Below are 27,598 nucleotides of genomic sequence, written 5' to 3'. Positions count from 1 at the left end.
TTTTTGAAAAACCATATTTTTTTATTATGAACTGTTGACCAGCAACAAACAGCCCTCCGGGGGCTGATAAGACGCTTGTAAACTTAAATTATTTAGCTACATACACACATTTCTTCATTATAAATTCAACATTAACAAATTAGAATTGAAAATGTTTGTTAAAAAATAATATTTTGCATTTGAAAATACGGAGAAGCAATCATTTTACGATTTTATTAACTTTTTTTTTGCTAACTACCGTAATTTAATCTAAAAAGACATTGACAAATCAAACATTTCCATCGTTTTGCACCATAGCACCTTTAGTTCCGACATTGTTATAGCGAATTGTTATAGCAAAAAAAAAATGCAGGTTGTGTTTGCACAGATGTAATTTCTAAAATTCTGGCACTACTAAATATAACATAAAAGCTTAAAGGTTTTGTCAAGTTGGCAATTTTTCACTTTAAGAGGCTCACAATTTCTTGAAGCTCCCATTCTAATTGTCTCCCGCCGTTCTTTACTTACTGGTCCGTCTCAACACATAGGAAATTACTGTTTAGCTTATCACTGACTGCAGCGGTGACCCATTTCAGTGAGTGATTGACTGCAGCGGTCACATGACCTTGTGTATTTGACATCATCACAGCAGCATGAAGCAGAGACCAGAGGGAAAAATAGGCAGCACTGTAACAAGAGCGGCTGGGGATCGGAGAAGTGAGTATTGTTTCTTTGATTTTTTTTCTTTTAATACACAATTGTTTAATAATACATTTGTTGAATCTATGGCTATTTAGAGATCGGTAAGGCTACGTTCACATTAGCGTTTTGTGGGGCAGCGTCGGGCGCAGCCGCGGCGACGCATGCGTCATGCGTCCCTATATTTAACATGGGGGGCACATGGACATGCGTTGTCTTGCGTTTTGTGACGCATGCGTCATTTTGGCGCAACTGTCAGGGCGCAGAGGACGCTGCATGATAGTTTTTTCCAAAAATCATGCAAAAATGAACGCATGCGTCACAAAACGCTGCATTGTGCATGCATTTTTTTGAATTTTTAACACTGGGGAAGTTACTGTTGATAAGTTAAAATTAAGAATTACTAGGATTTCTGTTTTAAATAGTTCTAACATTATATAATTTCGACTAGTGGGAGCTTGACTATGTACCTGCTAACTATAGACTTCAAGAGGAGTCTGTGCCAACACCAGAATGTTCTACTAGAATAGAAACGTTCTCATAAATTAATGAAGTGGTCGAAAGTATAAAAACAAGAGTGGCTGAATTCCTCCAAAACAGCGCCACATCTGGCCATTGCTTGTGCCCGGCAAAAAAAAAAACTTGTTTCTCAACGAAATTCAACAATTCCAATCACCGAAATCCAATCAGCCCGAAGTTCATAGATCTGAGCAAATGCACAATATATCTGTAAACGTGCATCCCAACCTTATATTCCGTAGTTCAATCAGGCAGTGGCTTGAATCAATTATCTATTTATCTGTCCTCATCGCCTCATCGCCTAAAATCATAACAATATTAGGATTGCTTTGTTTTCCAGTTTTTGCATTCGTTGAACTTTTTCAAACATTAGAAACACCCCGCCCAAAATCCTCGATTTCCAGATGTTTTAAAAAGTTATTACAGTGAATGACAGAGAGGTTAATGAGAGTAGTCGCCAATCCATAACTCATCACAGTATCACCATACAACAATGCCGCTGTGCCCTCAGGGGTGGTCCTCTCGTTACCAATCTTGACTTGATTTTTGTTTAACAAACCGGAGTGATATATAATATAATATAAGAAAACCAGCAACGATGCCGATGAGTACAAGAAACGAGGCGTACAGTGGATACTTGTCCGAGTCCATGCTTTGGATAATCTGTGCAAGTGATAAGATAGGAATTGTCATTACTGATTACATAAGAATGTTGTAAAAAAAATCCTAATTAGCCATTTGTAGAGGGCTCGAATGGGCCAACATGTGCACATTATATATATATATATATATATATATATATATATATATACATATATATATATATATATATATATATATATATGTGTATATATATATATATATATATATATATATTGACAAGCAAAAGAGTAAAAAAGTATTAGGATCAAAATTTTTAGGAGCAAAACAGTAATGATGCAGTGACATGACAAGAATCTGCAGAACTAATCATATGCTAAATTGCTAAATAGTCGCAAATCAAATTTATGTATGATAGTCAAGATACCGTATATACTCGAGTATAAGCCGACCCGAGTATAAGCCGACCCGAGTATAAGCCGACCCCCCTAATTTTGCCACAAAAAACTGGGAAAACTTATTGACTCGAGTATAAGCCTAGGGTGGAAATGCAGCATTTACCGGTGAATTTCAAAAATAAAAATAGATCATTATTTCCCCATAGCTGTGCCATATAGTGCTCTGCACCTTTAATATTTCCCCATAGCTGTGCCCCATATAGTGCTCTGCACCGTTCATTTTGTCCCATAGCTGTGCCCCATACTGTGCTCGGCACCGTTCATTATTGCCCCATATCTGTGCCCCATATACAATGCTCTGCACAGTTCATTTTGTCCCATAGCTGTGCCCCATATAGTGCTCTGCACCGTTCATTGTGCCCCATAGCTGTGCCCCATATACAGTGCTCTGCACCGTTCATTGTGCCCCATAGCTGTGCCCCATATACAGTGCTCTGCACCGTTCATTGTGCCCCATAGCTGTGCCCCATATACAGTGCTCTGCACCGTTCATTGTGCCCCATAGCTGTGCCCCATATACAGTGCTCTGCACCGTTCATTGTGCCCCATAGCTGTGCCCCATATACAGTGCTCTGCACCGTTCATTGTGCCCCATAGCTGTGCCCCATATACAGTGCTCTGGACCGTTCATTGTGCCCCATAGCTGTGCCCCATATACAGTGCTCTGCACCGTTCATTGTGCCCCATAGCTGTGCCCCATATACAGTGCTCTGCACCGTTCATTGTGCCCCATAGCTGTGCCCCATATACAGTGCTCTGCACCGTTCATTGTGCCCCACAGCTGTGCCCCATATACAGTGCTCTGCACCGTTCATTGTGCCCCACAGCTGTGCCCCATATACAGTGCTCTGCACCGTTCATTGTGCCCCACAGCTGTGCCCCATATACAGTGCTCTGCACCGTTCATTGTGCCCCATAGCTGTGCCCCATATAGTGCTCTGCACCGTTCATTGTGCCCCATAGCTGTGCCCCATATACAGTGCTCTGCACCGTTCATTGTGCCCCATAGCTGTGCCCCATATAGTGCTCTGCACCGTTCATTGTGCCCCATAGCTGTGCCCCATATACAGTGCTCTGCACCGTTCATTGTGCCCCATAGCTGTGCCCCATATAGTGCTCTGCACCGTTCATTGTGCCCCATAGCTGTGCCCCATATACAGTGCTCTGCACCGTTCATTGTGCCCCATAGCTGTGCCCCATATACAGTGCTCTGCACCGTTCATTGTGCCCCATATCTGTGCCCCATATAGTGCTCTGCACCATTCATATTTCCCCATAGATGCTCCACATAAATCTGTGCCGCTGCTGCAATAAAAAAAAGCAAAACACATACTCACCTCTCTTGCTTGCAGCTCCCAGCGTCCGGTCCCGGCGCCTCCATCTTCCCGGCGTCTCTGCTCTGACTGATCAGGCAGAGGGCGCCGCGCACACTATATGCGTCATCGCGCCCTCTGACCTGAACAGTCAGAGCGCAGACGCCGGGAAGATGGAGGCGCCGGGAAGATGGAGCGACGCCCGGCGGCTGGAACGCGGACAGGTGAATATTACATACTTACCTAGTCCCAGCGATCCTGACGCTCCCTCTGCCTGGTCTTCGGTGTCGCAGCCTCTTTCTCTATCAGCGGTCACCGGCACCGCTGATTAGAGAAATGAATAGGCGGCTCCACCCCTATGGGAGGTGGAGCCGCCTATTCATTTTTTTAATGAGCGGTCCAAGTGACCGCTGAAGAGGGGAAGACGCTGCAGCACAGAAGACCGTGGGACGGCAGGGGGAGCGCCAGGATCGCCAGGACTAGGTAAGTATACCTCAGCGCCCTCACCCCCTCACCCGCCGACGCTGCCACCCACCTTGACTCGAGTATAAGCCGAGAGGGGCACTTTCAGCCCAAAAATTTGGGCTGAAAATCTCGGCTTATACTCGAGTATATACGGTAATCTATATACAGTGGGGCAAAAAAGTATTTAGTCAGTCAGCAATAGTGCAAGTTCCACCACTTAAAAAGATGAGAGGCGTTTGTAATTTACATCATAGGTAGACCTCAACTATGGGAGACAAACTGAGAAAAAAAAATCCAGAAAATCACATTGTCTGTTTTTTTAACATTTTATTTGTATATTATGGTGGAAAATAAGTATTTGGTCAGAAACAAAATTTCATCTCAATACTTTGTAATATATCCTTTGTTGGCAATGACAGAGGTCAAACGTTTTCTGTAAGTCTTCACAAGGTTGCCACACACTGTTGTTGGTATGTTGGCCCATTCCTCCATGCAGATCTCCTGTAGAGCAGTGATGTTTTTGGCTTTTCGCTTGGCAACACGGACTTTCAACTCCCTCCAAAGGTTTTCTATAGGGTTGAGATCTGGAGACTGGCTAGGCCACTCCAGGACCTTGAAATGCTTCTTACGAAGCCACTCCTTCGTTGCCCTGGTGGTGTATTTTGGATCATTGTCATGTTGAAAGACCCAGCCACGTTTCATCTTCAATGCCCTTGCTGATGGAAGGAGGTTTGCACTCAAAATCTCACGATACATGGCCCCATTCATTCTTTCATGTACCCGGATCAGTTGTCCTGGCCCCTTTGCAGAGAAACAGCCCCAAAGCATGATGTTTCCACCACCATGCTTTACATTAGGTATGGTGTTTGATGGATGCAACTCAGTATTCTTTTTCCTCCAAGTTGTGTTTCTACCAAACAGTTCCAGTTTGGTTTCATCAGACCATAGGACATTCTCCCAAAACTCCTCTGGATCATCCAAATGCTCTCTAGCAAACTTCAGACGGGCCCGGACATGTACTGGCTTAAGCAGTGGGACACGTCTGGCACTGCAGGATCTGAGTCCATGGTGGCGTAGTGTGTTACTTATGGTAGGCCTTGTTACATTGGTCCCAGCTCTCTGCAGTTCATTCACTAGGTCCCCCCGCGTGGTTCTGGGATTTTTGCTCACCGTTCTTGTGATCATTCTGACCCCACGGGGTGGGATTTTGCGTGCAGCCCCAGATCGAGGGAGATTATCAGTGGTCTTGTATGTCTTCCATTTTCTAATTATTGCTCCCACTGTTGATTTCTTCACTCCAAGCTGGTTGGCTATTGCAGATTCAGTCTTCCCAGCCTGGTGCAGGGCTACAATTTTGTTTCTGGTGTCCTTTGACAGATCTTTGGTCTTCACCATAGTGGAGTTTGGAGTCAGACTGTTTGAGGGTGTGCACAGGTGTCTTTTTATACTGATAACAAGTTTAAACAGGTGCCATTACTACAGGTAATGAGTGGAGGAAAGAAGAGACTCTTTAAGAAGAAGTTACAGGTCTGTGAGAGCCAGAAATCTTGATTGTTTGTTTCTGACCAAATACTTATTTTCCACCATAATATGCAAAAAAAATGTTAAAAAAACAGACAATGTGATTTTCTGGATTTTTTTTTCTCAGTTTGTCTCCCATAGTTGAGGTCTACCTATGATGTAAATTACAGACACCTCTCATCTTTTTAAGTGGTGGAACTTGCGCTATTGCTGACTGACTAAATACTTTTTTGCCCCACTGTATATATATATATAATTGTCTAAGGGGCACTTCCGTCTGTTTGTCTGTCTGTCACGGAAATCCCGCGTCGCTGATTGGTCACGGCCGCCAGGCTGTGACCAATCAGCGACGGGCACAGCTCGGCCAAGAATTAGTCCCTCCCTACTTCCGTCCAGTCAGTGCCCGGCGCCCGCTCCATACTCCCCTCCAGTCAGTGCTCACACAGGGTTAATGGCAGCGTTAATGGACTGCGTTATGCCGCGGTGTAACGCACTCCGTTAACGCTGCTATTAACCCTGTGTGACCAACTTTTTACTATTGATGCTGCCTATGCAGCATCAATAGTAAAAAAAAATCTAATGTTAAAAATAATAAAAAACCTAAAAACCTGCTATTCTCACCTTCCGTCGTCCGCCAATGCACGCGCAGCTGCCGCCAGCTTCCGTTCCCAGAGATTCATTGCGAAAGTACCCAGAAGACTTAGGCTATGTGCACACGTAGGAAGGGGGATGCGGGTTCTCCCACGGGTTTTCTCGCAGCGAATTTGATAAATCTGCAGGGTAAACCCGCTGCGGTTATCCCTGCAGATTTATCGCGGTTTGTGTTGTGGGTTCCGCTGCGGGTTTAATCCTGCACTTGTTTTACTATTGATGCTGCATATGCAGCATCAATAGTAATGTTAAAAATAATAAAAATAATGATATACTCACCCTCTGACGTCCCGATCTCCTCGGTGCTGCAGGCGGCGGTCCGGTTCCAAAGATGCTATGCGAGAAGGACCTTCGTGACGTCACGGTCATGTGACCACGACGTCACGGTCATGTGACCGCGACATCACCGCAGGTCCTGCTCGCATAGCAACCTGAGACCGGATGGCCGCATGCAGCGCTGAGAGGTGAGTATATCATTATTTTTTATTTTTATTCTTTATTTTTTACACAAATATGGTTCCCAGAGCCTGGAGGAGAGTCTCCTCTCCTCCACCCCGGGTACCATCTGCACATTATCCACATTACTTCCCGCATGGTGGGCACAGCCCCATGCGGGAAGTATGCGGATCAATGCATTCCTATGGGAGCAGAATCGCTGCGATTCTGCACAAAGAAGTGACATGCTGCGGGTTGTAAACCGCTGCGTTCCCGCACGGTTTTTCCCGCAGCATGTGCACAGTGGTTTGCGGTTTCCATAGGGTTTACATGTTACTGTAAACGCAATGGAAACTGCAGCGGACCCGCAGCGGCAAAATCGCCGCGGTTCCGCGGTAAAAACCGCAACGTGTGAACATGGCCTTAGCGGTCTCACGAAACCGCTAAGTCATCTGGGTAATTTTGCAATGCATCTCTGGGAATGGAAGCTGGCGGCAGCCGTGCGCGCATCGGGACAGCTTCGCTGGACGCCGGAGGGTGAGTATATAACTATTTTTTATTTAAATTTTTTTTTTTAACAGGGATATGGTGCCCACACTGCTATATACTATGTGGACTGTGTTATATACTGCGTGGCTGCTATATACTACGTGGGTAGTGTTATATACTGCGTGGGCTGTGCTATATATTACATGGGCTGTGTAATATACTGCGTGGCTGCTATATACTACGTGAGCAGTGTTATATACTACGTGGGCCGTGTTATATACTACGTGGGCCGTGTTATATACTGCATGGGTTGTGTAATATACTGCGTGGCCACTGTTATATACTGCGTGGCCACTGTTATATACTGCGTGGCCACTGTTATATACTGCGTGGCCTGTGTTATATACTGCGTGGCCGGTGTTATATACTGCGTGGGCTGTGTTATATACTGAGTGGGCTGTGTTATATACTGCTTGTGGTATGTTATATACTGCATGCCCTGTGTTATATACTGCGTGGCTGTGTTATATACTGCGTGGGCTGTGCTATATATTACGTGGGCTGTGTTATATACTGCATGGGCTATGTTATATACTGCGTGGACTGTGTTATATACTTCGTGGGCTGTGTTATATACTGCATAGGCTGTGTTATATACTGTGTGGGCTGTGTTATATACTGCATGGGCTGTGTTATATACTGCATGGGCTGTGTTATATACTGTGTGGGCTGTGTTATATACTTCGTGGGCTGTGTTATATACTGCATGGGCTGTGTTATATACTGCGTGGCCTGTGCTATACATTACGTGGGCTGTGTTATATACTACGTGGCTGTGTTATATACTGCGTGGCTGCTATATACTACGTGGCCTGTGCTATATACTATGTGGCTGCTATATACATACATACATATTCTGGAATACCCGATGCGTTAGAATTGGGCCACCATCTAGTTGTCTATAAAATGATTGTAGTCTCACGTTCAAAATATGGAGCCTCAAAGTCAAAAGTTCAAAATACATTGTTACCCTCTTGCTCGTCAGTGTATGTGTACATATGTGTGTGTGTCTATGTGTGTATATATATATACATATATATACATACAGTACTTTCATGACTATGAAAATTGTACATTCTCACTGAAGGCTTCAAAACTATGAATTAACACATGTGGAATTAAATACTTTACAAAAAAGTATGAAACAACTTAAATTATGTCTTATATTCTAGGTTCTTCAAAGTAGCCACCTTTTGCTTTGATGACTGCATTGCACACTCTTGGCATTCTCTTGATGAGCTTCAAGAGGTAGTCACCGAGAATGGTCTTCCAACAATCTTGAAGGAGTTACCAGAGATGCTTAGCACTTGTTGGCCCTTTTGCCTTCATTCTGCAGTCCAGCTCACCTGGGTTCAGGTCTGGTGACTGTAGATGCTGTGGTAGCCATGCTGGTTTAGTAAGCCTTAAATTTTGAATAAATCCCCCAAAGTGTCACCAGCAAAGCACCCCCACACCATCACACCTCCTCCTCCATGCTTCACGGTGGGAACCAGGCATGTAGAGTCCATCCGTTCACCTTTTCTGTGTCGCACAAAGACACGGTGGTTGGAACCAAAGATCTCAAATTTGGACTCATCAGACCAAAGCACAGATTTCCACTGGTCTAATATCCATTCTTTGTCTTCTTTGGCCCAAACAAGTCTCTTCTGCTTGTTGCCTGTCCTCAGCAGAGGTTTCCTAGCAGCTATTTTACCATGAAGGCCTGCTGCACAAAGTCTCCTCTTAACAGTTGTTGTAGAGATGTGTCTGCTGCTAGAACTCTGTGTGGCATTGACCTGGTCTCTAATCTTAACTCCTGTTAACCTGCGATTTCTGAGGCTGGTGACTCGGATAAACTTATCCTCAGAAGCAGAGCTGACTCTTGGTCTTTCTTTCCTGGGGCAGTCCTCATGTGAGCCAGTTTCTTTGTAGTGCTTGATGGTTTTTGCCACTGCACTTGGGGACACTTTCAAAGTTTTCCCAATTTTTCGGACTGACTGACCTTCATTTCTTAAAGTAATGATGGCCACTCGTTTTTCTTTACTTAGCTGCTTTTTTCTTGCCATAATACAAATTCTAACAGTCTATTCAGTAGGACTATCAGCTGTGTATCCACCAGACTTCTGCACAACACAACAGATGGTCCTAACCCCATTTATAAGGCAAGAAATCCCACTTATTAAACCTGACAGGGCACACCTGTGAAGTGAAAACCATTTCCGGTGACTACCTCTTGAAGCTCATCAAGAGAATGCCAAGAGTGTGCAAAGCAGTCATCAAAGCAAAAGGTGGCTACTTTGAAGAACCTAGAATATAAGGCATATTTTCAGTTGTTTCACACTTTTTTGTTAAGTATATAATTCCACATGTGTTAATTCATAGTTTTGAAGCCTTCAGTGTGAATGTACAATTTTCATAGTCATGAAAATACTGAAAAATCTTTAAATGAGAAGGTGTGTCCAAACTTTTGGTCTGTACTGTATGTGTATATATGTTAATCTGCCCAGCTCCTCCTGCTCTATAAAATGAGGTTTGCAGATAAGACTGCAAGTTCCGTATGTAAAAGAGGTGGATACAAACACACATTCCAACACTTAAACCCTTTTTCTGGAAAAAAAAAGTGTTCTTCACTATGATCTGAGATTTTTGTCTCAAGTGGTTGGGAAACAAAGAAAGAGGATCTTGTCTAACAGTGGAAGAACATTCTTCCATGTCCAGTTACATTTCGCACTTATTCCTGAAATCACAAGGAGATTTTGGCCTCGTCCCCTTGCATACCTCCCTCTTCACCAGTACAGCACCGCTGTGTTTTTCATGTGTATTATTTTTTAATATCAGTTTCAGAGGCACTACTTATAGATTGTTCGCTTCTCAAAATACTTCTCCCAGATCTTCTGGAGGTTCTGAGAGGTGTACAGAAGAAGATTCTATAAATTGTTCTGTAGACACCATAGCCGAGGATCCTTCTGACATCAGCACTTTGCTGTATGCATTGTCAATATTAAACAGGTTTTCCAATTTTGTAAAATTCCTGTCCCTCGGCTTCAGTTTTTTAAGAAAAAAAAAAACCTTTTCTTTACCCACCCTCCCCAGCTCCAGCATGAGTCTCCACTGCTGCTCATGGTGTCTGTTATTGTCAGCGCTGCAGACAATCACTGAGCTCAGGTGTTCATGCCGCCAACTTGGGCACAGTTTATATATGTTAGAGCCAATGAGTCATTTTATTAAAACTGGGACTACGCTGAAGTCTTACCAATTCTCCAGGAATATTGATTGTAAAGTTTCGGACTTCGATTTGATATGTCATATCTGTAAACTGAACTTGCATGAGTCCTGCAAAACCCCAACGGAGAAAAGAGACGAAGGAGATCCAAAATGGGACTGTCAAAAAAAAATAGCATAGTTATATAAGTTTTATATATTTATGTTATCTTAGTTTTTGCAATGATATAAATTAATTCAATGTTTGCATTTCATTTTTTTATAGATGTCATTACTCCTCTGTGGTCAAATGTTGGCATAAGTGCACATCACGTTAAAGTCAATAGTGCCAGCATAGTTCTTTGATTCCATTCTTCCTTCCTTCCCCATTGAGGAAAGAGATGGACATTTGGATTTTAAATAATCTGATCCTTTGTTCCTGTGGCAAAGGTGCCTGCGCCTGTCGGTAGTCCCTTCACCCCATTGAAATAAACAATTTTGTAAATGCATGATTCACAGTAATTCCGCAATTTAACCATAATTCGCGGGCGCTTCCATTTTGCCGTGGAGCTTTAGGTCCCAATTTATCAAACAGTTTTTGACAGAATTCGGGATTAATAATGTTTGAAAGGATGAAAAATGTTTCCACAACTTGAAGTTGCGCAAACATTTTTGCAAATGTTGCCGTTTTTCACCGCCTCCTACCAACTCCACCAACTTTTTGAAAAGTGACAGTAGTTTAGCAAGGAGGGATGAGACCAAGCACAAGTTACAAATTCATTAAAATGTATGCAACAAAAAATGTTATAAATTAATATAGAAATATAATTTAGTTCCTGAATGGGGTAGATTTCAGGCTTTGGCGCTGAGGCAGCTCAATTCACTGATGAACTTAGCGCATCTTACTCCAGCAATTCTTTCATCAATAATGCCAGTCTTGATAAATGGGGATCTGAGTCCTATGTTGATGGTGTTTTCTAAGACTACAATATTCATGGCTATTTCTTAAGCCATCACTATCGGAGCAGTGGGGGGTCTAACGCTTGGCAACTCCACCAATCTGCTACCTGAAAAGCCGCTCTATCCCGATCATTTCTACCAAGAAAGGCTTCATACTTTAGGTGGTGGGAGTGTTTGGAATTGAAGCCGAGTCTCTTCACTAGAATGGGACTTAGCCACAAAGATCTACCGTCTGAAGCCCAGCTACTGCAAATGTAGAGAACCGTAGCTGTTAAAGGGGTATAACGCTCACTAATCAACTGATTGATGGGATTCAATAACCCATTCAATAACTACAAGCAAAGATCTTAAGATCTGTCATAATCTTTATTTGCTGAAACTAGAATATTATGAACGTGTCAACACATTGTGTCGTGTTATCTTCAATTGTAATACTAAAATAATGAGTTCTGTACATATCTTCTCCTTTATAAACCTACCTTCCCAAAGAGTATCCAGCCTGATGATGAATCCCCCGGTCAGATAGGCAGCTGTATAGATGGCGTTACTCATGAAAGAAGAGATCTGTAATGTAGGTAGCAGTGCCGACATCCACAAAGCCATGCAACGGCTACAATAAACCACAAGCCACATCAGCAAGAAGTTTAAGAAGAAACTATCCACCCCGGGGTTTAGATTTGCCAGCCAATATATAGGAACGCTATAGAAAACTACAAAAGCGATGTGTTCTGGGAGCTCTCCGATGACCTGACAAGAAAAATAAAAATTGAATTAAATATGGTCATATCCTTTCTTATAATTTGATTTCAATTGGATTCAGAATAGGAAATCCACATTAATTTTCACATCCTGAAAATGTGGTGGGTAGGAACACTGGCGTTAGAGTAGTAGTACCACACAATACCTATATGATAAGACTGGACAAGCCCAGAAGCCCAAGAATAGATCTTCAGATACTAAGACAAAGTAGATCACTAGATAAAGTATATATTTAGAATTAATGCTTCTACCATTAACAATGGCTGCACCCACGTCTGCTGACATTACGCACATGAATAGATCTGCAAATAGAACATTATTCCCATGATAGGGTAACACTAATGGACCTATGACAAAAGTAAAAAACATTTTTTTGGCCCACTATGAAACTAATAACAAGCGTTCAGTAGCATGTGGCCTAGAAGTTTCTCGCCACTCTCCTAGGCGTGGAATGCAGTGAATATTCATTCCCTTTAGTAGTGGGGACATGCAAAAGCCCACAGGTGCAGGAAGCCAGTGGCTGCAACTAACAGCGTGTTCCCTATTAAAGCGCAATTAATTTTCATTGCTCTCCACGCACATACTCCTGGCATAGAGAGCAGTGAGTATTCCGGCAGCTGTATACTGCTTGTAAGCAGCGCATAATGTCACTGCCACGTGCTGTTTACAAGCATAAATCAGCTGCTGGCATCGTAACAAGACGCTGCGAGGGAGCGCAAGAAGGTAAGTATAATGGCTTATGTTTTCTTTATGTTTTTCTTATGGGGGCCATACATACCAGGATGAGGATGAGGGCCAATCATACCAGAATAAGGATGAGGCCATGCATACCAGGATGGAGATGGGGATCCTGCATACCAGGACAGGAATGAGGGGTCCATGAGTATCAGACTAGGGATAAGGCAGCCATGCCTACTAGGCTAGGCATGAGAGGGCCATGCCTGCCAGAATAGGGATGAGGAGAACATGTATACCAGGATAGGGATGAGGAGGCCATGCATACCGGGATAGGGTTGAGGAGGTCATGCATAACAGGAAAGGGATGAGAGGGACAATGCCTACCAGGATACGGATGAGGGGGGCATGCCTACCAGGCTATGGATAAGAGGGACATACCTACCAGACTAGGGATAAGGGACCATGCATAGCAGGATGGGGTTGAGGAGGCTATGCATAACAAGATAGGGATGAGGAGGCCATGCATACCAGGATAGGAATGAGGGGGCCATGCATACCAGGATAGGGATAGGGGACATGCATACCAGGAGAGGGATGAGGGGGCCATGCATACCAGGAGAGGGATGAGGGGGCCATGCATACCAGGATAGGGATGAGGGGGCCATGCATACCAGGAGAGGGATGAGGGGGCCATGTATACCAGGATAGGGATGAGGGGGCCATGTATACCAGGATAGGGATGAGGGGGCCATGCATACCAGGAGAGGGATGAGGGGGGAAGCATACCAGGATAGGGATGAGGGAGCCATGCATACCAGGAGAGGGATGAGGGGGCCATGCATACCAGGATAGGGATGAGGGGGCCATGCATACAAGGATGGGGATGAGGGGACCATATATACCAGGATAGGGGATATTAGAATTGACCAAATTTTTTCTCAGTTTTTTTCTCTAAAACCTAGGTTCGTCTTATGGCCCGATGCATCTTATAGTCCGAAAAATATGGTACTAAGTGAAGATCAGGCTAATAGGGAAGATATCTCTTATATACCTCCTTTAATGATAAAATTACCTTGGCAAAAAAATATGGGGTAACAGAATACAATCCATCTTCCAATTCATGGAAAAGCATCGCTCTCTCTGAATGACCTGAAATAAAATTATTTACATTGAAGCAAAATGTGTTTTTAATTAGTAAATATTCTGAATGTTTTTGTCTTTTTATCTATAAAGTGTAAGACCATTTTAATTTCAATATCCAATCTCAAAGCCTGTGTTGTATTTTATTCATTTTAATCTCCTCCCATTCTGGATTTGCCCCCAAATCTAAGAAGCATCATTGTCAAGAGCTCCCTGTCCTCTCCAACAGCTGCAGGCACCTTTCCTTGCAACCAGAAAAAATGTAAAACCTGTCCATTTATAATGATCACGAACAAGATAAAGATCCCCAATTCACATCAGGACTACAAGATACCAGGTACTCTCAGCTGCGTCACTTCTAATGTGGTGAACCAAATTATTTGTACTAAATGTCCAACTGGGGGTCTGTATGTAGGGGAGACAGGGCAGAAACTGAGAACAAGGATGAACTCTCATCGCCATACAATAAGAGAAAAAAGAATGGATCTACCTGTGGCAATACATTTCTGTCTCCCAAATCATAACATTATGGACATGAAATTACTTGTGTTAAAAGGTGGCTTCAAATCTCAGAGAGACAGAAGAGTCTGGGAATATAAACTGATGATGACCTTTGACAGTCTTAATGCAGGAATGAATGTGTCACACAGATTTATGTCTTTTTACATCAACTAAGGAACTTGCTCCTCATACTATGAGGGGTCATCACAACAGAGACCCTAATGAGAGGACAATAAAACTTTCCTTATCTAAGAACTGGTCCAATATTTATGGACATAACTGTTTATCACTCATGATAATTCTGCTTCATGTCACCTGTCTTATCCATGGTTTTCCCCCTTTTTTTTTCTCTATGTTGTGCATAAATATGTGATTCTTCAGAATTTGTTTTAGTCTTTGCCTGATGAAGAGACCTGTTTAGTCTGGAAAGCTTGCAATTTGTTACCACCTTTTCAGTTAGCCATTAAAAGGTATCAACCACTGAGGACTCTCAATTCTAAATATTTTTCTGGACATTAATATCAACTTTTGCCCAAGTTAGGGTTGACTGCCGATCTGAAATTCCTGGACAGTCTATAAAAATAAGGTACCGTATTTTTCGGACTAAAAGACGCACTTTTTCCCCCCCAAAAAAGGGGGGAAATTGGGGGGTGCGTCTAATAGTCGCAATGCAGGCTTACCTAGGTGGCAGAGGTGCGGTGGCAGAGGTCCGGTGGCAGAGGTGCGGTTGCGGGGGTGTGGCGGCAGAGGAGGCGCAGTAAGCGGGGTCCCTTTCCCCGGTATGGTGATGCAGCAGGCCCGGTATGCAGCAGAGCCGGGTGAATCCTCTTGTTATCGGTGGTGGCGGCCATTTTCCGGAGGCCGCGCGTGCGCAGATGGAGCGCTCTGCTTCCCGGGGCTTCAGGAAAATGGCCGCCGCAATCTCCATCTGCGCACGCGCGGCCTCCCGCGGCCATTTTCCTGAAGCCCCGGGAGCAGAGCGCTTCATCTGCACACCGATAACAAGAGGATTCACCCGGCTCTGCTGGTACGCCAGGGACCCCTCTCACGCCATACCTCTCACTGCACCTCCTGATCCCAGCACCTCCTGATCCCAGCACCTCCTGATCCCAGCACCTTCTCATCCCAGCACCTCCTGATCCCAGCACCTCCTGATCCCAGCACCTCCTGATCCCAGCACCTCCTGATCCCAGCACCTTCTCATCCCAGCACCTCCTGATCCCAGCACCTCCTCATCCCAGCACCTCCTCATCCCAGCACCTTCTCATCCCAGCACCTTCTCATCCCAGCACCTTGTCATCCCAGCACCTCCTCATCCCAGCATCACCCCACCTTGCCTCCTGTGACCCTGCTCTGCCACCCCCATAAGATACTGTAAATTCGGACAATAAGACGGACCCCCATGTTATAAAAAATCTTTTTTTCTGCAATTTTCACCCCAAATTTGGGGTGCGTCTTATGGTCCGGTGCGTCTTATAGTCCGAAAAATACGGTACTTTTTTTTCCCATATCAGTAACAAAAAAGATTGACGTGTTCATGATTTTTTTGAGGCTGGAGAAACTTGTAAAGATTTGTATCACTGTAATTATAATCATTTTACAGTTTACAGTGAATGCAGATAAGGTATCTGAATTATGGATTGTAGAAATACAGTACTTCAGATGTAATTTTAATGGTTCACCATGGTATTCCAATGTGTCCATTGCCCCCAAATCTAAGAAGCATCATTGTCAAGAGCTCCCTGTCCTCTCCAACAGCTGTCCGTGAATTTTTGTTTATAAGCTGTCAAGAAAAAATAAAAAAAAATCAAGTATACAACCCTGTGCTAAGTGCAGCCAGGGCCGTATACTGACCCATGGACTTTTGAGCTATTGCACTTTTCTGCTCATGCACAAGCATAATCTAGTCGATTTTGCTCCTTGGCCCGAGTGACTGGTGGGAGTGCCAGGACCCAGCAGCCAACAGATAAGTAGTACATATCAAGGAATAAAGCAAATTAAAAAATAATTTTAAAGTATTATGATAAAAGAAATGTTAAAAAAACTATGTAAATCTTGATCTATGAGTATATAAATAGAGATAACAACAAAAAAAAGAAAAAAGTAAAGTACTTACATTTGGCAACCACATCTAGGACAACGGCAAAAGGAGTTAGTGACCCTTTCATGAAAAGTAAGGCAATTGTGTCTTGTATAGAGAGCCCGTTTTTTCCTTGCCCATAGTATAAGAATCCAATTAACAGCGCCATTAATACGGCTTCAATGCCATGGATTAGTAAAGTGGTGAGATCCCGGAAGTCATTAGATACATGGCGGCTGAGGAAAACAGACAACCCCAATACTTTTATTATTACTCAGTATACAGACTGGTGGAGCTATTTTATTACATTGCTATACGCATTAATATCAAGAATGTCAATGGCCACCACCATGTGCAGCGCCCCAGAGACCTGGTCGTTGCAGTATGGCCCCAAGGCGAGTAGCGGTACGTCCGATGGCACTAAAGAGTTCTCCTGACCAGGTATCACCAGAACACATTACACTTCACACTCTGGCCACTAGGGGGAGCAAAAGGCTTTATTTATTGGGCCACTCCTCACACTGGTAAAACTAGGGGCTGGGGAGGAAGTTAGTCAGAAGCTGACTGGGTTGGAACCAGGCAACATCCCGTGGCAGGGGGTGTTGCGGGGAGAAGACACAGGGGGATCCCTGTCAGACGTGGGAACCTGGCAGGTGCCTAGCGACAGAACAGAACATTACGGAACCGCACCTGCACACCTTGCGGCGGTATCCTAAGGAAGAGACAAGAGGGGAAGAATATTGTGGAACAGTGTAAACGAGATCAGCACAAAGGAGAGCCAGTAAGAGTCGTGCCGAGAGAAGAAGGCAACATCTTACTGAGGCGCATAGTCGGTGGCCGGATCACCGTAGGAGTAACTGACTTCACGCATTACTTCAAATTCCTTTGGACAGTCAATTATAGGTTGGCTGTCTACCTTCTACACCTACGAAGACATAGGGGGCAACATTGGGAGAGGGGCGTCTCTAGGGTCCCGGAAGACCTCCAAGCCTTCCCATCAAACGGGTGGCGTCCTAGCCATAACATATCTGGGGGACGTTAGAAACTAGTAACATCTGGAACCAAAGAACGAGAGAGAGAAAGGAAGCTGTAGAGAACGAACGAAAGAGAACAGCAGTTGTGAGGACTATTCCGAATGCTCAGCAGGGTAGGACTACAACACACAGGCGCTATTGGTAGGCAACGATTTCCATCTGCGAGGGAAACTCTGGATGTGCCCATCGGACCGGCCGGTGTCTGATAGCCCTGTTGAACGTGCTCTGGACTGAGTGTACTGAAGCCTTCAGTAAAAGGCAAATAGACTGCAAACCTGTGTCCTCATTATTGCCTGCACCTCACACCATCACTATCCACCTCACCGGGAAGCCCTGGGGACATACTTCACCTGTGGGAAGGTATACCATCCAGCTGCCATTCCATCACCCCAGCGGACCCCACCGCAGCGTCGGTCGCCCTGACCGAATACCACAGGCGGCGTCACGAATCCCTGACAGACTATACTACCACCTTCATTGGACGCCCCTTAGCAGGGTCGCGGACCGGATCTAGCCACCGTGACAGCCTCAGAACCGAACCAGAGAGGCCCGGTACCGAAACGTCATGGCCCTGTGTCTGGGGACGCTCTAACTGTCTTCTAGAACAGAGGTCCCCAACTCCAGTCCTCAAGGCCCACCAACAGGTCATGTTTTCAGGATTTCCTTAGTCTTGCCCAGGTAATAATTGCATCACCTGTGCAATGCAAAGGAAATCCTGAAAACATGACCTGTTGGTGGGCCTTGAGGACTGGAGTTGGGGACCTCTGCTCTAGAAGACAACCACGTTTGGGGGTTACTTTAGGGCTAATCGCTTATCCTTGGGGTCCATGATTTATGGGTTGATGAAAAGTAACCTATTACACTGTATTCATATGTGAAATGTCTACAATGATAATAGCAAAGATCATGGATACCTAAGCTACTGCAATGCCTGCACATGGTGTAAGCGATATAGCTAATCAGAAGAACTATACTACATTTGTAACTGGAGGTATTTGCTAATATTATTATTATTACAACTACAAAATACTACTACTAGGATCTGAGATGGGAATACCCCTTTAGGTGAGAAGTTGTGATTTATTGGTAGATTTATCATTAGCAGAACTTACTTTAATAATACTGCAAATTGATGAAGACCTTTAGGCAGCTCATCTACTTCATTTGCATCTATCTTGATTGCCTTTTCCAGAGGAGTAGCTGGCATATTAATACTGACAATATGAAAAAAAAAGAGGGAGAATTGAACAATATGACGTTGATTCCTTATTATGATATATATATATATATATATATATATATATATATATATATATATATATATATATTATTTCTCCAAGGTGGATTTTTTATGCAACAGAATACATGATACATGTGGCTGTCTCCTGAGGAAGAAGTTGTATGGATTTTGAAATGTGTTGAGAATAAACCACCATCATCTATATTTTAAACGTCTAGATTCCTAATTTATTATATCCTTCCTGGTTTGGTCACTTGCTGGCCCGTGGATCTGCTGCAGCTGATAATCTGTCGTATTTTCATGCCTCGATGAAAGCAGCACCAGGTGAGCACCATCTGAAATATATATATCTTGAAAACGCACCGGATAAGACCCTATTTTGCGCTTATTTCTCCTGCAGTTTCTTTCGTCACAAATTATGCACGTCCGAGCGCATGTTCCCTCTGTCAGCCCCATTATAGTCTATGGCCCAAATCCCGTTTAGCGGGGCGTTCGGACGTAATCCACAACAGAACCAACGAACGGGTGGAAAAACGCAATGTGACAGAACAAATGTGTAGAAACAAACAAGGTCTGTCATCTAGTATATCTGTAGACACGTACCTTGTCTCGCTGGTTGGAAGTTCCCTATTCCCGTCATTAACTTTCCAAAGGAAATCATCAAAGTTTTTTACTTTATCCCAGAAAATCTCCGCTAGCGACTTTGTCCTCTCCAAGGTTTCCATTTCCTCCTCTTTGCTTCGATAGTTGATGCTGGTGAGATCCACTGACAAGAAAGAGAATAAATGCTTTATCCAGAGAGTCTACAGCTCTGGCAAAAATGAAGAGACCACTGCAAAATGTTCAGTTTGTCTGATTTTTCTGTTTATAAGTATATTTTTGAGTAAAATGTAAATTGTTCTTTTATTCTATAAACTTCTGACAACATGTCTCCGAATTTCCAAGCGATAAATTTTGTAATTTTTTTCTGAAAAGGAGAAATGGTCCAAATTTTAAAGAAACTCAGTGCTTTCAGACCTCAAATAATGCAAAGAAAACAAGTTCATAATCATTTAGAAACAACAATACTAATGTTTTAACCCAGGAAGAGTTCAGAAATCAATATTTTGTGGAATAACCATGATTTTTAATCCCAGCTTTCATGCGTCTTGGCATGCTTTCCACCAGTCTTTCACACTGCTCCTGGCGCACAAATGTAAGCAGTTCTTCTCTGTTTGATGTCTTGTGACTATCCATCATCCTCTTGATTACATTCCAGAGGTTTTCAATGGGGTTCAGGTCTGGAGATTGGGCTGCCCATGACAGGGTTTTGATGTGGTGGTCTCTTAATTTTTGCCAGAGCTGTATCTAATTCATGTTGCCAATCAAATTATTAGTAAAAGCAGCAGGAGAAAAGTGATCTGATCTTGAGGGGAGCAGTGACCTGTCATATGATTTATATATCGAGCACAAAGTACAATGTAACAGCAGCATGGGTGTCATGGAGAAGATTGATTTATGGCTTCTTTCGAAATCTTCAGCACATAATAATAAAGACATAATAAAGACATAACAGAACAATAGAGAGCTGAACACACTCCAATACGAGTGAGGGCCCGGCTCACAAGATTACAATTTATGAGAAAATAGGTGTAACACAAAAGGTACAAAATTAAGTGCTCGTCTTGTAAGGTCCAGCCATCAGTATAATAAATAGCGCATTCAAAAAATGCTGCCTGAACCAGTCAACAGCCAGGATCTGTATTTTTAGGGCATGCATGAAATTATAGTTACTGGGAATACATCTGATTGTCCGGGGTAGCGCATTCCAGAAAATTGGTACAGCAGGAAAGAAGTCCTAAAGATGGAAGTGGGAAGTTCAGATTATAAAGGATATTAGTCTTAGGTTATTATTGGAACAGAGAGGACGGATAAAGTGGTAGACGGAGATGTAGAGAGGTGCAGAACTGTGGAGAACTTTGTGTGTTAGAGTGATAAGTTTATATTGGATTCTGTAGCGGATGGGCAACCAGTGCAAAGACTGGCACATGGTGGCAGCATCAGTGTAGCGGTGGGCCTATTGTAGGAATGCCAGGGTGACTTGTAGCAAATAACATCAATGATTTTTTTCTAAATACTATCAGCTTTAAAGAGGTTGTCCGCTACTTTTACATTGATGGCCTATGCTTAGGATAGGTCATCAATGTCTGATCAACCAGCTCCGCAAGTGAGTACTTCCGGCTGGAGGCCTTCGACACTGATAACAGCTAATCGAGGGGGGGTTGTCAAGTGTCAGACCCTGGCCGATCAGACATTGATGACCTATCCTAAGGAAAGGCCATCAATGTAAAAGTAGTGGACAACCTCTTTAAAAAAAATGTCTTTATGTCAAATCTTTACTTTCCAATATGTGGTGAAGGTACACATAGAGATATACTGTATATAGAATACACATCTTCCAACACATTATTACAAAATCGTGTTGTTGCTTTAAAAAAATAAAAATAAAAAATACAAGTTTATCTTCACCCCCACATTAGCATATGTTCAGCAAAAAAAAGGTGGTTTTCTGGGCACACAGATTGTTAAATCATTGTAAAGCCTATGAAAAGTTGAGAAACTTCACAATTTACTTGCTATTAAAATTCTGTTGTGTTTCTGAGCTGTCACATGTGGTCATGTGTCCTCCAGCTCTTACTTCCTGCTACAGTCCATTCAAAGCACAGAGTACAGAGATTTCCTGTCTGTGCTTTGAATGGAGCACAGCCAATCAGTTGAGCACAGCCCTGTATGCAGGAGGCGGGGCTCAGCCTGCAGCACACAGAGCATTGTGCTTTGTATAGTGATGTCATGGGGGCGTGGCCTGTGAGCCATATCTGTTTATGCATACAGAATAGATCTGGATTGCAATGACCATGAGTAGACATACCGTATGCTCTAGTTTAGCTCAATACATTGAAAGTTGATCTGTTTGGATTAGAGCAAATATAAATTTTTCACATATTTAATTAAGATCGTAATTTAAATAGCTTACCATAAAAATCTGCAGGGTTACTATATCGGGGGCAGGGATGCCCTATGGAGGAGAAGTACTGAACCATGTCTTTTGCTGTTCCAGAGTAGATAGTGGCTCCAGATGATAACAGAAGGACTAAATCGAAGAGCTGGAATATGTCGGATCTAGGCTGGTGGATGGACAATAGAACCATTCGATTTCCCCGAGCCAGACGAGACAAGGTTATCACAAGGTTATGGGCTGTAAAGCTATCCAGCCCAGAGGTGGGCTCATCAAGTATCAGAATGCCTACACAAATAAAGAGTAGACTGATAGTAGACGAGTTCTAGATAGTTACACACTTTATATTATGCATATTTGCAATAAGATTTGATTAAACATTTTAGACCGCTTGCTTCCTCTATGTATCACTGTGCATAGCAGACTGCAGAATGCGTTAACAGTGGATCCATCAGTGAGCTCAGCTGATGGCTGTTACCAGTCTGTAACTCTTCTACTGAATAATTTGAGTTGATGTAATACCGCAACAAAGCTGAATTTTCAATTGGCCATAAATCTGCTTAAAAGATGGTTTAGGAAAAAAGCTTGTAATACCCTTCTGTCAGACAATAACACTGGACCATAGATGCTGTAGAAGCCAAACTGTCCAAAATTTGTATCTATCTGTCTGGCTTTCTCTGTCTATCGTGCAGTACTATTCTTCTATTATATAGAGGATACCATCAGGCATCTTACCTGGGTTCCACAGAAGCTGTACAGCAATGCTCACTCTTCTCCTTTCTCCACCAGATACTCCCCGTGTGTATGCATTTCCTACTTTCGTGTTTGCACATTGTCGTAACCGAAGTTCTGCTATGACATCTTCAACCTTTTTTTGAAAAAAATGATAATCTCAATAAAAATAATCTGAGCAAAATAGTCAAAATCTATGTGTCTGTCTATCTATCTCTATGTTTGTCTATCTACTGTGTCTACCTATCTATGTGTGTTTCTAATATCAGTCTATCAACGTACCTGTCTGTCTGTCTCGTTAACATTTCTCAAGGGCAACATTTCTCCTTGTGAAGAATGACATGCCTAAATGAGGAGACTTTTAAGCCTTGCAATGCTACTCTTGGAAATATGCAATTCCTTGAAGGGACAAAACTCTTGAAGAGACAATTTTCATATTTCCCAGAGGAGCATTGGAAGGCTTAAAGGTCTCCTCACTTTGGCATATCAGACTTGACATGTTACACTTCGCAAGAAGGAACATTGTCCCTTGGATCCCGGTCAGACGCTTCTCACCCAGCCAAAACAGATCTCACACTTTGCACTGATGAGGGGCAATACCCCAATACACAGTGTCTGCAAATTGAGATTGAGATTCTGCTTTGGCTTTTATCCTAAGTCATGTGGCTCATTAGATGGTCGATATTGACTTTTAGGATTGCTACTTCCAATGATGGCACCAAAGTTCTAGTCCTCTTCCTCTCTGAAGAGACAATTTGCATTTTTTACATTTCTTAAACAGTATAAATATTTCCTTCACCCGTTTTTGCCGCTGCTGTTCTGAATACGATCTCGGAAGTCGGAGTTTTGCGATAAATGACAACGTTTCCCGAACTGTCAGGTGCGGTAACAGTTGATCATCCTGCCGGACATGAGCTACGTTCTTCTTTACCAGATGCTTGGTGGTCAGCTTCCCATTAATAAGGACGTGCCCCGATTTAATCTTCCCTCCTTCATCTTTACACGTTATGATGTCCAACAACGTTGTCCTTCCACAACCTGCAAAGACAGACAATAGGGTGGAGGGAATTCCCTGAAAATCCAGATAGTATGATGATTCCGTATGAATCCAACAAAAATATAAGTTTGTCATGTTTCACTACTCGTTATATTACTCAGTTATTCTCCCCTAAAATCACTGATCACTTCCATAATACCAAGGTACCATACGCATTACTACCAAAATGTTGCTTGGTCAAATAGTATTATTTATCTTGCTGGAATTCCACTTCTGTGTGAGGACACATAAACCTTGTTTGCAGACTATAAATGCTGATAAACATTGTTTATTGGAACGCCCCTTTAAACTTTTTTTCCCAGGACTTTAAAAATTGGTTTGCATCAATATGTCTAAGCCCCATAAACCCACTTGAAACTAACTACTTTTCAGCAGATATCTCCCCTCCATGCTGCTGTAGAGTATTCATGAGTATTAGATGCCCTACCAGAGTTTCCGATGACTGCCAACATTTGCCCACTGGTGACTTTCAAATTTAGGTTCATCATGGCTGATGTCTGGGCACCTTCATTCCATTTCCAGGGCATCTTAAATTCTGCCAACTTCTCATACCAAGGAATCTGAGAATTTAAATTCACCTTGGGGAGGGATAATAAAAATAAAATTATTGTTACATTAATATATATCTATATATATATATCTATATATATATATATTATATATATAATATATTATTATTGTTACATTATTATATATATTATATATATTATATATATATATATTGTTACATTGTTATAATTATTATTAATAAAAAAAATGTAGTAGTATTTTGAAAAGTCATTTATTATTATTATTTATTATCATTGTAAATAATAACAATACAAATAGTAATAATAATAATCAGATTGTGCAAACTGTCAGGACCATAGAAACAAGAGACTAGAGGATTACCTGGTAACATAACTCTTTCACCTCCAGCACGTTCGGGGCTCCCGAGTATGTAAAATATAGACTGTTGTCTTCTTCAGGAACAAATAAATCATCTTTTCCGTCAGTCTGAAAAAAAGAGTGTTGTGTTGTTGCATCATGAAAACCAGATAAAGTTTCCAATCACTAATAAATGTCATGTAAAAGTAATAAAATAATAATAAACAAAACATAAAACTGTATTAAAGTAATATGGACACTTTCAGGGGCATTTTTTCTATGGTGTGTATGATGGTGTTCTGCAGCAGCTGAGATGTATTATGAGGTTCTGCAGCAGCTGAAGTGTGTATTATGAGGTTCTGCAACAGCTGAGGTGTGTATTATGAAGTTCTGCAGTAGCTGAGGTGTATTATGAGGTTCTGCAGCAGCTGAGGTGTGTATTAGGTTATGCAGCAGCTGAGGTGTATTATAAGGTTCTGCAGCAGCTGAGGTTTGTATTAGTAGGTTATGCAGCAGCTGAGGTGTATGATTATGTTCTGCAGCAGCTGAGGTGTGTATTGTTAGGTTATGCAGCAGCTGAGATGTGTATTATGAGGTTCTGAAACAGCTGAGGTGTGTATTATGAAGTTCTGCAGTAGCTGAGGTGTATTATAGGGTTCTGCAGCAGCTGAGGTGTGTATTATGAGGTTCTGCAACAGACGAGGTGTGTATTATGAAGTTCTGCAGTAGCTGAGGTGTATTATGAGGTTGTGCAGCAGCTGAGGTTTGTATTAGTAGGTTATGCAGCAGCTGAGGTGTGTATGATGATGTTCTGCAGCAGCTGAGATGTGTATTATTAGGTTCTGCAGCAGCTGAGATGTGTATTATGAGGTTCTCCAACAGCTGAGGTGTGTATTATGAAGTTCTGCAGTAGCTGAGGTGTATTATGAGGTTCTGCAGCAGCTGAGGTGTGTATTAGGTTATGCAGCAGCTGAGGTGTATTATAAAGTTATGCAGCAGCTGAGGTGTGTATTAAGTTATGCAGTAGCTGAGGTTGGTATTAGTAGGTTATGCAGCAGCTGAGGTGTGTATGATGCTGTTCTGCAGCAGCTGAGATATGTATTATGAGGTTCTGCAGCAGCTGAGGTGTATTATAAGGTTCTGCAGCAGCTGAGGTTGGTATTAGTAGGTTATGCAGCAGCTTAGGTGTGTATGATGCTGTTCTGCAGCAGCTGAGGTATGTATTATTAGGTTATGCAGCTGCTGAGATATGTATTATGAGGTTCTGCAGCAGCTGAGGTGTGTATTATGAGGTTCTGCAGCAGGTAGAGCACAGAAATGTAGAAATCACTCTGCAGTTGCTGAAGTAACTCTTCTTTAAGAGTGCAGATGCTGCTGTCACTACTGTGAAGAATTGGACAAAGGGAGATGGATCCCTCTGTCAGCCAATGAGCACCTCAATAGCATGGTAGTGGGGTGCCGATGGGTCTGCCATATCTCTCAGCCAATCAGATGTCGCTGGGGGAAGAGCCCGATAGGCTATCTGTCGTTCAAACACTGACAAGGAAGATAATGCACTGTAGTACACAAGTAGTACCGAGTATTATCAATGCAATCTAAGAATCACAGGTCCAAGTCACTTTGTGAGTCTAATAACTACTGTAAAAAGAGAGTGAAGAAAAACATTTTAAGTGCTGTAAATCAAAAAATCTCATATTATTGGTATCATCGTGTTCATAACAACCCAATAAAACTGCATCAATTGACATCCAATAAGGTGGATGCAGTTAAAAAGATTATTAAAACCTATGTCATAATTGCCATTATTGTTTATCTTGTCTCAAAAATTAAATCAAAAGTGATCAAAAAGTCACATGTATTCTAAAATGGTGCCAATAAAAATGTCACCTCATTACACAAAAAAAGGGCCTTTTACAATATAATGACTCTAAAAAAAAGTGATTTTTTTTTAAAGTCATTTTCTTGCTAAAAAGTAGTAAAAAATAAAAGGATATAAGATGGGCATCAAACTACAGCTTGTCCCACAACAAAATAAGCCCTCACGTAGCTCCATCTATGGCCAAAAAAATATACAGTAATTAAAAAAAAGGATTTTTTTTAAGTAATTTATTTTGAAAGTGTAGCAAAACATAAAAAAGTTATACATTTTGTATTGAAGTGATCAGGTCAGCCCACAGAATAAAAATAATATGATAATTATACTGAATGGTGTTTAAAAAAATATAGAATTGCTGGTTTTTTTTGTTCTTTTCGTCTCCCAAAGAGTTAATGAAAAGTGATTAAAAAAGTCACTTATGACAACATGGCAGAAAAGAAAAATATATCTTGTCATGTAAACATAATCCTTCATGAGGCTCCCCTGACGGAAAATTGTGAAACTTAAGGATATCAGAAAATGGCACCTTCAAAAACATTTTTTTTCTTTTCAAACAGTGTATTAATAGTACAAAATAAAAAATATATAAACTATCGCCACATTCATGCTGACCCACAAAATAAAGTTTATTCATGCAGAACGGTGAATAATGTAAAAACTAAAACACACACACAAAAAAACAGTGGCAGAATTGCTGTTTTTTTATATTCTTTCTTATAAAGAGTTAATAAAAGTTTGTTAATAAGTTCTATGACTTCCAAAATGATATAAATGGACAATATACAACTCATCCAAAAAAAAAAAAACAAGTGTTCATGACTATGTTGCCAAAATAATAAAGGAAAAGTTATGTCTTCTGCATGCAACAATAGAAAAGTGAATTAAAAAAAAGGTAAGTATATAATAATAATAATAATAATAATAATAATAATAATAAAACAATAACAATAAAATAATACATTATTATTATTATTTTGACTATTAATAATACCCATTACATCAGTAACATATTTCCACAGTTTATAGTATCCAAACTAATTTTGTATAATTTATGCTTGGTATCAATGACCGACCCTGTAATATAGAAAAAAATTTTTATTATATATGATCACTATGTTCTTACTTTTACAGAAGGAAATCGCCTTTGTCTTTTTAGCAATTCGATGCCACCGCTCTCATCCATCTTGGACCCCGGTAATCTGACATGCAGTCTGCAGTAATATGGTTCTTCAGAAAGTCTGCTCAGCTTCCTCTGCAGAACCTCTTTGCTCTGACAGCCGCACAGAAGATCATCTGAGCTCTATTATAGT

At 42.0% G+C, this 27,598-nt stretch overlaps 1 protein-coding gene across 1 annotated transcript; it reads right to left on the bottom strand.

Annotated features, from left to right (window-relative positions):
* On the bottom strand, positions 1–27,598 carry ABCG8 (ATP binding cassette subfamily G member 8). The gene is made up of 13 exons (XM_069768608.1): positions 27,412–27,598; positions 24,437–24,541; positions 23,973–24,123; positions 23,288–23,526; positions 22,492–22,624; positions 21,775–22,044; positions 19,365–19,527; positions 18,634–18,735; positions 16,524–16,723; positions 13,839–13,915; positions 11,809–12,076; positions 10,422–10,549; positions 1–1,860 (listed from the first exon to the last, which is right to left on the bottom strand). The coding sequence occupies exons 1-13, from the start codon at positions 27,469–27,471 to the stop codon at positions 1,723–1,725; spliced, it is 2,034 nt and encodes a 677-aa protein (XP_069624709.1). The 5' UTR covers positions 27,472–27,598; the 3' UTR covers positions 1–1,722.

The sequence above is a fragment of the Ranitomeya imitator genome, chromosome 5, assembly GCF_032444005.1.
Source record: "Ranitomeya imitator isolate aRanImi1 chromosome 5, aRanImi1.pri, whole genome shotgun sequence".
NCBI classification, from domain to species: Eukaryota; Metazoa; Chordata; class Amphibia; order Anura; family Dendrobatidae; genus Ranitomeya; species Ranitomeya imitator.
The sequence above is the reverse complement of the archived record's forward strand: the minus strand, read 5'-3'. Positions and strand labels throughout refer to the sequence as shown.